This window comes from Arachis duranensis, chromosome 5 (genome assembly GCF_000817695.3).
Source record: "Arachis duranensis cultivar V14167 chromosome 5, aradu.V14167.gnm2.J7QH, whole genome shotgun sequence".
In the NCBI taxonomy this organism is placed as follows: Eukaryota; Viridiplantae; Streptophyta; class Magnoliopsida; order Fabales; family Fabaceae; genus Arachis; species Arachis duranensis.
In genome coordinates, this window is record NC_029776.3 from 107,229,157 (window position 1) to 107,242,975 (window position 13,819).

General features: G+C 31.8%; 1 protein-coding gene across 1 annotated transcript; it reads left to right on the forward strand.

Moving 5' to 3' along the window:
* Positions 1-10,873: 10,873 nt before the first annotated feature.
* LOC107491509 (uncharacterized) lies at positions 10,874-13,166 on the forward strand. The gene is made up of 2 exons (XM_016112352.3): positions 10,874-11,688; positions 12,852-13,166. The coding sequence occupies exons 1-2, from the start codon at positions 11,074-11,076 to the stop codon at positions 12,969-12,971; spliced, it is 735 nt and encodes a 244-aa protein (XP_015967838.1). The 5' UTR covers positions 10,874-11,073; the 3' UTR covers positions 12,972-13,166.
* Positions 13,167-13,819: the final 653 nt, after the last annotated feature.

The window sequence follows — 13,819 nt, forward strand, 5'->3', positions numbered from 1 at the left end:
CGTCATCATGAGAAAGAACATTGGAACGAAGAAAGACTGTCCGAAATTGAGAACAAATAAAAAGATCCTCGGAATGCAAATGTGGTTGAGTGTGAGAATGAAGATTCAAACTACTCGTTGATCGTATCATCAACCAAAATCCACTCATATGAGTGGCTTTTGAATCTAAGTTGCACCTATCATATGTCACTCATTCGAGAATGGTTTTCGATTTTGAATAACTAAATGATGGATTTATTTACATGCAAAATAACATTCCATCTAAGACAGGCCTGAGAAATCAAAATGGATTCGCCAGAATATTAGAGGATGTTTGATACGTGCTAAGTTTAAAGAAGAATCTCATTTTTCTTGGGGTCATAGAATCAAGTGACCTAGTGATAAAAATGAAAAATGGAATTCTTATAACAAAATCTGTAGCATTAGTACGTAGTGATAAAAGGCATCCGAAGAAACAACATGTATCATTATCAAGGTAGTATAGTTGTTGGAACAGTAGCAACAACGACAACAATAACAACTTCCAATGATGATAAAAATGCAAAAATAACAAAGTTGCAACATTGGTGTTTGGGACATGCATACTACAGCAAATACAGAGAATAGCGGCAGTTAATTGGCAGCTATTTATCAAACCGCCACAAATTGGCAAGATAGCAGCAATTATGGTCGCGTTTTGGGCTTCTGCTATACAAAAAAACCAAGATAGCAGCGGTTAGCTTCCCAACTGCTGCAAATCAAACCAAGAAAAGAGCCAGTGACCCTAAGTGCCCCGTCACTTACTCAACCAGAAGTCCAGAGCTCTAAAGTCTGAATTACTCCCCCTTCTCCAGCCCTAGCTTCTTCTTCTTCTTCTTCTTCTTCTTCTTCTAACTTCGCCGAACAACCACCGCAAAAACACTTTCTCTCTTTCTTTTTTCTTGTCTCCTGCCTTCTCTGTCTCGTTGTCGGCTACCATCCAGCGCCACCGCGACCATCTTCTTCTTCTCCTTACAACCTCGCGCTGTGGCTCTCTAACTCGCCCCTGCCTCCCTCATTCCCAGTCACAGAATCAGAACAGGGCCACTCTAGTTTTAGCGAGTTCAGATGCAACAGTGGCGGACCACTGCCACTGCTTCCCTTTCTCTTGTGTTCTTGCTCTGTTCTTTGGCTCATATGACATTTTTTTCTATTTTGGTTAATTTAGGATTAGTTATATGTTGATTTTAGTGTTAATTTGATTTGGTCAGGATTAGAATTTTTTTATTATAATTAGTGTTAGTTTATATATAGTTAAACATGCTATTAAGAGCTTCTTAAGTTTGAATTTCAATTTGTTTGCATTGATTGACTGATATTTTGCTGAGTTGCTGTGAAATGCTATTTATTTTTCATGTCATTGATGCTTAATTTTGAATTGATATTGCAAAGAATACTTGTTAGTATTATTTTGTGTTATTTATGCTTCTGTATACTAAATATTCGACAATATGCCAAGTATTTTGAATATGTTTTAAAGTTCTATACAGATATGATCTATGACATGAACACTATGGATGGCAATGTTTAATCTATTTAGTACACCCAACCTAATAAAAATTCTAGTGTTGACACCATAGAAGTTGATGTGAATGTGGATACAAATGTTGGAAAGATGGTTGTTGTGCATGCTTGTTGGTTCATATCGTGATTTTGATTTAAGTAGTAGCATTACAAATATATTGGAGGAGCGAAAGGAAATTAAGAGAACTTCTTAAAGATGTTAATATTCCAGCAATATTGGCATCAACCGGGCGGCAAGCTTTTAAGGAAAGTTTACAACAAAAAGTTCTTAGTGCTGACAATATTGATGTCTCATTTTAAAGTTTCCTATATTATCTAAGGTGCATTCTTGCTTTTCGTTATTAACGTTTTTCTCATTTGATTTCCTAATATCTTTTCAATCTTAACTACTGGATTATTCTTTTACTGCGGTCACTTCTTAGATGTTGGTTAACAACTAGAATAATCTATATCTACTGTGTGATTTGATGGTTTACATTACTCTCTCTCTCATTTTCATTTTTTGAATAATCATTCATGCAATTAATGTTATCATTGCTGATGTGGTGTTAAATTTTATATTTATATATTACAAAAACTATATTTTAACTCTTTTTTCCTTTTTTGTTAAAAGATAAACATAGAAACACATAAGAATTTTTTTATATTGCGATTTCTTATTGTCTTTTGTAGTTTATACTAATAACTTTTTTTCTCTTATCGAAATCATCAAATATCTAAATTATCAATAATCTTGTATTGTAAATCCTATATCTATTCTTATCTTCTTTTATAGCCTGTAGTTACTGCTAAAAGATAGATGAGATCATAAGAAAATAAATATTGCATTCTTAGTTATAATGTTTCTATTTTTATAGCGACGCAACGAAGAAGACCGTTTTGATTACTTCGACATATATTCATTTGAAATGTAATGGCTTTAGAAAATTTGCCTCAGACCTCTCCTCAATGTCCACTCAGTGCAAAGCTAGGATTTTTTCATGAGAAAAATGATGCTAACCTATTTGAGGTTGTGCCCGAGACTAGAATGCTTCTTAATATAGATAATGGCTCTGCTATGCCTCAAGTTAGCAGTACAGCAGATTATATTATTGATTTATTCAATGGTCTTATATGAAAACTTGAATTATCCTTTTTCTCTTTTTTGTTTTTGATGGAAGGTTGGTAACATCTTTGCAAGGTTATTCACATAACAGAAGAATCATACTTGTTAACTATTCTAGATATATTGTTCATCATCTTACATAAAATTACAAGTTTTTTAAGTTTACGTGGAATGTTTTAAAGGTAGTGCTAGTTTTTTGGAATAGATTCATACTAATATTTTTTTTACTTCAGTTATAAGGAAAAAGTTAATTTGTTCACTAGATCGAGAGTTTTTTAAATATATGAAGAGATTATAAACATAAAAAAATTTTCTATACACATTAAGTTTAGTGGTAATAATTATACTTGATTCTTAAAGTTGAACTATATGCTATAATTTCTTATACTTTAATTAGATTCTTTGAGAGGAGAGAAAAATAGTAGCTGAACTATACGCTATGATTCCTTGTATTTTTTATGACAAGCTAAGTGATGAGGAAGCACTAATTCATTCATTCGCAGCTATTGGTCGTTATATATAAATTATAGCTTATAGGCATATTAAATTGAATAAGAATACATGCATAGTTAGGAGAAAAGCTTAGCTGGCACGTTTGACATACATGATACATACATGTTATTATATATATGATTTAATCTGAATAAAATGCCGATTAATACCAATTCTCTGGCTTTTCTTACCACAAGTAATATAATTACTGTGGTAGCTAATGCTTTGCTGCTTCATCATGGTAGTTTTTAAACCTGTATTTGATTTATCCTTTAATTATTGTGCTATTCATGCTGCTTAACTCTCCTCAGATGACACGTTGTTTTATTTTAAGTAATAATTTAGCTATTGTGAGTAATCAAAAGGTTTTTGTAACATTTTAAGTTGATATTGATTAATATGATAACCATGTGTAAGTATGTTTGTAGTTATGGCTTGTACTTGCTGCTTTGCAATGGCTACAAGTCTGAGGATGTACACAGCTTGTCAGCATCTTCAAGCTCAAGTCAGGGCTCATGCAGCAGCAGCAACTGGATTACTTAGCCATATCGAATTACGGCTTCATGTGCCACCATTCATAGAGTTTAATTTGTTCTATATGAATATTCCAAATATAGGAAGAGATTACAAGCACAAAGGATTTTTCTATACACACCGTAAATTCTGCAAAATTAATAACTAATTAATTAATAAAATAATTATTATTTAAAGAAATTAAAAAAATAAAATTTTATAGTTTAATAAGATAGAAATAATTAAAATATGAATTTTAATACAAATTTAAAAGATTTTGGTATAAAAACGAACCAACGAACCGAATCAATTTAACTAAGCCTGAACCAGGTCTAAACTAGGCCAAGGCCCATTATATAAACGAGGCATTTAGCCTCCTTCCTTTCACAAGATGGGTTTTACGCCAAGGAAGAAGGAGAAAAGAAACGAAACCCTCCTCCGAAAATTCAATTCCATGTAACTTTTAATTTGGAGCTCCGATTGACGAGCCGTCAGCGACCACGTGTTCGTCTCAGAATTCTCTCCAATTTTATTTGAATAAAGTAAAAAATTTGCATTTCTTGACCAGTTCTTCCCCTCCTTAATTTAGTGGATTTTGAGTTTGGGTATTGAGGAATTGAATGATTTTGATGGTTTAGGTAAATTCTAGCAGCGAATAATCACTAGGTTTTGTCCAATTGATCTGTGGGTAAGGTAAGAAACTGTTGAACCCTTGTGAATCATTGAATTAGTGAATCCTATGATGATTATAGTGATATTGTGTGAATTAGATTGTGTTCTTGTTGATTTGGAGTTCAATTGGGTGGTTTGGAACGAAATCTGGGTGATTAAGTTTGAGGAATTGACGTTTGGAAGTTTGGAGCTTGTGAAAGGAGACGTTTTTAAGGAGTTTTGAGCTTAGAGAGGAATCGACCAAGGTATGATTTTGGTTTCTCGTAGTTAATGTTTTATATTACGTGAAAACTTAGGCTAAAACATCATAAGATAGGGATGAACGGATGAATTATTGATGGATTATGTATATGGTATATGATGTGTGTATAAAGGATAAATAAATTTGTATGTGTTAGATTATGACTTGGTGAGTATAAAATAAATATGATTGTTGGTGTGTTGAGAATTGATAGTGAGTTTGTGAAATTGAACTAAATGGATTGGTTGAGAGATGTGTGGTTTGATTTTGAAAAGATTATTTGATACTGAAAATAATTTGAATGACTGAGAGGGGTTTGGATTGATGGTTGGGACTCTTGAAGGGTGGCAGAAGTTTGAGTTTTTAGAGGAGATGCTGCCGAAATTTCTATAAAAATTGAAGATTTTATTTGAAGTGTTATTTTAGAAAGAAAAGAGATTATTATGTGACTTGTATATTCGAGACAAATTGTTGACCCTCTGTACGTAAGATACAATCGGATGTTTTAACTCCTCGGAATTTTTCATGCACACATATATATGTATGTATTTGAGCTTGGGTTGTCTCACCCATAGATAAATTGAGCTTGAGATCTTTTCCATGGATATTATTGAGCTTGGAGATGCATGTACAGAGGGCTATCCAATGGTTAGCCACCAAGACATGTCGGGTTGGCTGTATAACCGACAAATGAGCTCATTAGCAATAAGACAGGCATATATTATGTTCATTTGTATGTTTTGTTTGAGTGTGCATTGTTTTGGTTTGCTTAATTTCTAAACTCTACTTATCTGCTTCTTGTTATACTTGTTGTAATTGTACCTCTATCTGTGTTTTCTTTGTTTGATCCATATGTGCATGCTTCTGAGAGATCCTCTCTTGGTGGAAGAGTGAATGAGAGTTGTTCCACCGGTGATTTGGAAGTTTAGAATGACAGAAGGTACAGAGTTAGAATAGAGGTGTGATCCTTTAGTTGGATTACCGATATTATTGGTTTAGAATAAGTTTTAAGATTAATCTGAGTGTTGAAGTGTTAGGAATGCCTCTGGCTTTCCCGAAACCTTATATATTATCTATGTGGGTACCTTTACCATAATGAGAACATCTAGTTCTCATTCCATATATATGTTGCTATTTTTCAGATGCAAGTCGGAAGGCACCGCACTGAGCATTATAGAGACCTTCTGGAAGCGAAGAGCTATATTTTGGGTTTTGCACCATGTTCTTATTGTATATATATATTACATAGTTATTCTCCGCTCCTTGTATTTTGTATTTTGTATTTTGTCCCTCCTATGAGGTTGACTTGGAGAAACATGTGTTCATTTTACAGTTTGGGGTTGTATTCTAGGTTTTATATATATATATATATAAGCATACTCTGGCCGGCCTTAGCTTCGCAGGTCGAGTTGGAACTTGTTATCTGTATTTTGGAATTCTGATCCATATGTATGTGTTTTAAACCTTCCTTCCGAAACTTGCTTATCCATCTATACGTAACTTTTGTGAGTGATGCATTTTCTATTTCGTTTTTTATTAACTTCTTTTTCAAGGCTCCTAGTTACAACTTTCTTCAATTATATTACATTAGTAATTTTTTATTTTATTTTTAGAGGTCGTAGCGCCTCGCCACCTCTGGTTTACGTCATAGGTATAAAACTCTGTGTGTTAGGGTGTTACAAACACTAAGTATAATGGTAATAGTTATACTTGATTCTTAAAGTTGAACTATACGCTATGATTCCTTTTTTTTAATGTAGATTTCTTGTGAGGAATTGGTTCGATCCCTTATGTTTGGGAGTAATCCTATTTTGGTTCTTAATGTTTAAAGTGTCATATTTGAATCTAAAAAAGTTTCATTAGCTTCAATGTAGTCTCACCGTGAGGTCAAAGTTAAATAATTAACGGAATGTTTTGCATAACAGCAGTACAAGAACATGATCGATAATTTGGAGAACAAGTACAAGCTCCAGAGTTACAAAATCAACCATGTATACATCAATACATTTATTGACCATTCTCTTTAGTTCTATAGAAAATATTTTATTTAAATTATAAGAAAAATGAGAAATAAATATATTGATGCATCTACGGTTGATTTTGTGCCTTTGGAGCTTGTACTTGTTCTACAGATTATCGACATTGTTCTTGTACTGCTGTCATGTAGCACATTCCGTTATTTAATTAACTTTGACCTCACAGTGGGACTACATTGAAACTAAATGAAATTTTTTTGGATTCAAATAGAACATTTTAAACTTTAAGGTCCAAAACAGGATTAGACCCAAACATAGAGGACCAATTTAATACTTTACCTTAGTAGTTTATTTTGATTTTATTTTTTCTCTTTTGTTTTACCATTTTTTGTATTGCAAGAGCTTTTAGTGGGTATTGCACGATCCTTTGTATTGTTTAATATTTTTTTAATACATAATTTATAAATAAATATTTGTTTAGTTAACATTTTGGAATTATCTACAAATTTAATATTGTTTATTTAGTATTTTTTATATTAAAATCTCAAATTTAATAAATATGATGTAAAGAAAATAGGTTATAGGAAAGAAAATGGTATAAAATATTGTAGTTGGTCATTTTTTTGAGCTTGTGTATGAAATTGCGGCTGTTCAAAACCGTCGCAATTTTTAAAAAAAAAACACACATAAATTTACTGCAATTCTGTAACCATCAAAAATTATTTTTTAAAATCCACTTACTAAAAGAGCAGCAGTTGTGCCAGCGGTTCATTAGAACCGCCGCAAAATTAAATTTCCACATCTTAAACCACAACATTTGTGAAACCGTTGGTTTGCCATATTGCAGCGGGTAAAAACCGTCGCAAATTAAAAAAAACACCGCAATGTTCCTATTCCCTTGTAGAGATGCTGGTGAAGAAGTCTTGCAAACTCTAGCTAAATCGGGATTGCTTAAAAATGTTAAAACTCTGTAAATTTGAGTTTTATGAGCATTGTGTGATGGAAAAGCAAAAGAAAGTAAGATTTGGCATTGCTATTCATGATACTCAATGTATTTTGGATTACATGCACTCTGATGTGTATGGCCCTTAAAAGACTCCATCTCTTGATGGTCGACATTATTTTGTCACTTTCATTGATGATTTCTCTAGACAAGTATGGGTATATACCATAAATACTAAAGATGAAGTGATTAGAAGTTTTCTAAAATGGAAGGCCAAAGTAAAAAACCTACAAGAAGGAAGATAAAAATTCTCGAATCGAAAAATAATGGAAAATACAAGAGTGATCCATTTCTGGAGATTTGTCAGAAGTATGGAATTACATGCCATTTTACAATAAAAAAATACATCACGGCAAGAATGGGGTGGCAGAACGCACAAACAAGACTTTGGTGGAGAAAGTTCAGTGCATGTTGTCTAGCGTTGGATTAGGCAGATAATTTTGGACGAAATTTATGAGATATTCATAACATCTTATTAATCACTTATCATCATCTGCAATCAATGGTAAAATAGCATTGGAGGTATGGTCTGGAAAACCTGCAACTGATTTTGATTCTTTGCGAGTATTTGGTTTGACTACATATTACCATATAATTGAGTTGGAGAAAGTGAGTTGGAGATACGATACTGTCTCCATCCTTCTATTTAAAGTTTTCAATGCCTCAAGTTTGTCTTTCTCACAATGAGGGTGTACTTGTAAGAATTTTGATGCTCAAGTTAGTATCAGTCACGAGAGACATTAAATTAGAGATTATACTTGAATGTACATATTTAAAATAGTCTTTTACTTGAAATACTTTTTTTATGAAATATATTTTTACGAAATACTCTCTTTTTATATCATATTCTTTTTTCATGTAGATTTATTTATCATTAATATTATAACTTTTTTTTAAGAGTAGAAATAATAGTTATAATAGTGTCACTAAATTTATAAAATTGAGTGATAAAAAATTAAGTGGATTGATAAAGAATTATTATTGTGGTTTATGCATTCTAAAGGTAAAAGATATTAATATATTATTCATAAAGACTCACTATAAAGTATTTTTTTTATTAAATTCATCTATTTCTTTTTGAAGAGTATCATTTATCATCTTACTCAAGAATCTCCTCCCTAATTTTGATGGTGTAAACATTAACGCAACCATATAATCATCATATTATATAAGGCTTCCTTCATTAACTTTTATAGAGGAAATGTTTGATACTCTTCAATATTTAAGAAAACATCTATCAACGTATTTTTTGTTAGTATATTTTAAAAATAATAAAATAAGAATTAGATCCTCAAAAATCAATTGAATAGTTCATAAATAAAAAATATCACTTAGATCCTTTATGATAATAAATAGTAGATATATATCCTTCTATAAATAGATAGTGGAAAATAAAATAGAATTGTACATGTATTTTGTTATTTATAGTGATGTGTGTCCTGCTGTTGTCATATGAGTATGAAAACAATGTAGTTTTGAGCAGTAAAGCATCTATTATCTTTTGAGTTTTATAAAACCTTTATCAATTGCGTTTTATTTATACGAATCCTATCAAAATAAATAAAATTTTGCTCTAAAAACTATTATCTACACGATAATATTTGATAGATAGACACGTCATAGTAATTAATGATATATATAACCATTACCATTAAATTTTACGGGCAAATCACACTATTAAACTAGAGTAGAGGAGAAATTACATGATTCAACTAAAATAAAAAATGTAACATGGATCAACCAGAAGCGTGTTTTTATGTAATTCGAATAAAACTAATTCGAATTACAAACCAACCGTAATTCAAAGTTGATCAATTCAAAATATGCAGCCAAAATTCGTACGTAATTCGAACCTACCTGATTCGAATTATGTATGCAAGTTGACCCAGGGTAATTCGAATTACACTAATTCGAATTATAAGGGATGCAATCGAATTACACTAAAAAACAAAATTATCTAGTATATTAGACCAGCTCAATGTTAATCAGATTTTTTATTTCTATTATAAAATATAAAAAAATGTAATTTTCAAAAAAAAATAATGTTATTTTTTAGGATTTATTTTTTTTATTGTGTTTTCATAAAGTTTGCACAAAATTCACCTATCACATTGACTAGACTTATTTATTTACGTAAAATTTGTTTATAGACTCAGCAAATTTGTTTACATTTTAATTAAATTTAAATAGAATTAATTTAAATTAATAAACATTAATTTAAAATTTAAATATATATAATTTAAATAAACAACCGTTATTTTTTAAAAAATCGAATAAATATAATTAATCATATAAGTATAATAATACGAATACATACAATTTTATAAATTATTAATTTAAATGATATCTATTTAAATTTTAAATTACAAACTAATACAAATTTTATAATTTAAAAATCTAATTATTTAAATAAAATAAATTGATTAAAAATAAAAGTATATTAATACAATTCAAATAGTATTAAAACGTAAATAAGTTTGCTGAGTCCATAAACAAACTTTACGTAAATAAATAAGTTTAGTCAATATAATAGGTGAATTTTGTGCAAACTTTATGAAAACACAATAAAAAATTAAATCCTAAAAAATAACATAATTCTTTTTTTTTAAAAAATAATTTTTTTTATATTTTATAATAGAAATAAAAAATCTGATTAACATTGAGTTAGTCCAATATATTAGATAATTTTATTTTTCTAGTGTAATTCAAATTGCATCTCTTATAATTCGAATTAGTGTAATTCGAATTACCTGGGTCAACTTACATGCATAATTCGAATTACATACAAATTTCGGTTGCATATTTCGAATTGATCAATTTCGAATTACTGCTGATTTGTAATTCGAATTAGTTTGATTCGAATTATATAGAAACACGCTTTTAGTTGATCTATGTTACGTTTTGTTTTGATTGAATCATGTAATTTTTTTCCACTCTGATTTAATAGTGTGATTTGTCCAAATTTTACGTGATAAATTGATAAAAAGGATATAACGTATTTAGTATTTACTGTTTACTATTGTGGAGGACTAAACTGATAATATTTTTCGGTTACTAATTAATCAAAAATCAAAATTTTCAAAAGACCTAATTATCACTTTACTCTTTTAAAAATATCATAAAAATATTTTACTAAAAAAGTTTAAAAAGTTTTTTACATTTTTAAATCAATAAATTAAATATGTCAAAACTTAAAGAAAATTGTCATTATGCTATTAAAATGTTTTTCTAAAAATATTAATACTCAAAATTACAGATGTGAATAAATTTATAACCGGGTTGCTGGCGGAAGTCGTATTAATTTAATGAATGAATTAAATCCGCATAGCCTCCTACTTTGGCAGTGTGGAAATATTGGTACTTAGGGTTAGGGCTGTGTCATGGATGAGCGCGGTGTTGGGACTTATTATTATTATTGAATTTTGCATTTGAGTTGCACTAGGGAATTGGGATTGCAAATTTGGGATTCTTTTCTTCCTTCTTCGCATTTCATTTCTATCTTCTTCTTCCCTTCCCATACACCCTTTCTATGGATCCTCAAGCTGAAGCTATGGAGTGGGAGTTGCTTCACCACAGCGCTGATGTTGATGATGATAACGATCTGGACTTGGGCCCGCAGCTGGAGGATTCGGCCCTGATCAGGCCCAATCACTTCTCCATCCAGCCTCCTACTCCCGTTGCCGTCAGCTGCAATTCATCGTCTTCCTCCACCGATCCCAACGAAGTGGATCGCAACTTCGACGACACCTACCTCGCCGATCAGCTCTATCCCCAATTCTTACTCTCCAACCACTCTCCCTCGTCTGCTTCCTCTTCCACTCTCCAACCGCTCCCCGATAATAACGACTCGGACTCCGATTCCGATGCGAAGACCGAGGCTCACGTGAATAAGGAGGAGGATGAGGAGGAGCAACAAGGGAAGGAGATAGCCAAAGAGGAGGAGGAGGAGACGAGAGTTGCGTGGTGGAAGGTTCCTTTGGAGGTGTTCAAGTATTGGGTGGTGAGGGTCAGCCCTATACCCGCCTGGTCTCTCTCTGTGGCTGCAGCTGCTGCCTTCTTCGGACTCGTAATCCTCGGAAGGAGGCTCTACAAGATGAAGCGCAAGACCCAATCCTTGAAGCTCAACGTCGCTCTCGACGATAAGGTCATCACTTTCTTATACCTTCCTAATACTCAAATTTCAATTCCAAATGCTTTCTCGCTTCTTCATTCTATTATGTTTCTTCTATCCTCAAATTATCTGCTATCCAATACAAAATAAAACTGCAATAAATGTGTAAGTTAGCACTGCCCTGCCCCCCACGTACATAGTAGCATTGGCTAAAACGTTAATGTTGAGTTTGCACATCCCATTTTATCTTTTATGTATTTAGTTAAAGGAGCGGGATGCTAACATCTTGCATTTCAACTTTGTTTTGTTTTCAATCTGGTGTCTCAGCCTTTTTGACATTGTTCTTTTGCTTTTATTCATCCATGTTCCCATAATATATTAGATGGTAGCTATTAGATTGTAGCTATTAGATGGTAGCTATTGTTCATAAAATTGTTAATGAACAGCACAGCCTACCATATTTGGTTGCCCCTACTCCCTTATATTCGTTCTGCTCTGCATATAGATGATCGAATCATTTTACTGCTCCTTTTAGCATGTGGACCAACTTTAGTGTAGAGCTATCCATGCTTGTTTCACTGCATTGCATAATCATTTAAAAAATATGCTGGGCGGAGATTAAAGAAGGAAAACATTCATAGTGCATGGCTTCAAACTATGGTTCTGTATTGTGTTTGTTCAAATTTAAGATCCTTGATTTGTGGAATAAAACATACTTAAGTATTTAGTTGGCAATTTAAATTGATATTTGTATTTATAATGTCCCATCCAATATTCCTAATAGTTGGTATTGTCATTATTGTGAAATGTAAGCTGTGTGTTTACTGTGGTTTTGATTTCTTCAAGTATTATAAAATCAGTTGTGGCACATGAGAAAATAGATTCAGAAACTGATGTGCATTTTCCCCTAGTCTACCAGACTTATTTGTTTGGAATTCACCTTCAATAATAAGGAAGTGATCCTACTGTAATTTCATGAAAAACATTATTATCTGCCTGTCTAGTGATTCTAAACCACTACTATCATGTTTGTGAGCATCTTTTTGGGGTTTCTTCTGTTGTTGAGGATTGGAACTGGTTGAGCAATTATGTGAAGGAGCATATATCAGCGTGGTTTTGTTTTGTTTTGTTAATTGCTTATCTGTTGTATTGTTTGGCAAATATGGTGACACTGGCAATGTTGACAACATTTGCAGAAGGCATCTCAGCTGATGGGTCGTGTTGCACGTCTTAACGAAGCGTTCTCAGTTGTGAGACGTGTTCCCATAGTACGACCATCACTTCCGGCCCCTAGTGTCACTCTGAGTATCAGATGAAGAATTTGACAATACTTAAATTGCAAGTAGTGTGAAATACAATAATGGTTGTAATATTATAAAAATCCTTTTGTTACAAAGCATGTATCTATTCTATTATGTGTGTGGGTGTTGAACTTACGAAGCTTTTCAGTGGCTTCTTGTATATGACATCATACTCAAATATTAATTTTCATGTCCTGTCCTGCCTATATATTTCTGCTGCTGCATTTCTCTCTCTCTCTCCCTCTCTCTCTCCCACTTAATAGGATAAAGTGTACGAGAATCTGGGGTTTGGATAGTTTCATTTTCATTTATTATAACTCAGGCAAACCAAACTTAGTTTTTAAACTGAACACCGAAATATATATTGATCAGATTTTACCTTGGTGTACTTATATGTTATATGAGATCTTATATGTTATATATTATTGGAAGTTTTCAAGTATATCCGTATGCTGGATTAAGATTAATGGTTAAAAATCATTAAAATACTGATGTACTAGTATATTTAAAAGTTTTTCTATATTATATAGAGAAATATTATTTGTATGCTAAAATCAGCTATTAAAATCAGCCACTAATGTATTTATGTATAAATATATGTGTGGTTTAATTTATTTTCATAATATATTTATATTTTAGCATATATTTTATACTAGTGACTGATTTTGGTGACTGATTTTAGTGTAGATGTGATATAATCTTATTTGATGTAGTCCAAATCCAGATTATAGTTGCTTTACTCGTCCATTTTGTCACCGTGATTGATTTTAACCATTTAGAGACTCGTATATGTAGTAGGTCATTTGATCTACGCCAATACTGCGTGGACAATGTGAGGTGTTTTTTTTTTTTTGGTCTAGGAC

Bases quoted from the DNA above. Each gene is read 5' to 3' on its own strand.
- LOC107491509 (XM_016112352.3), top strand. From the start codon at position 11,074: ATGGATCCTCAAGCTGAAGCTATGGAGTGGGAGTTGCTTCACCACAGC. The intron at 11,689-12,851 runs GTCATCACTTTC...CAACATTTGCAG, and splicing joins ACGTCGCTCTCGACGATAAG to AAGGCATCTCAGCTGATGGG.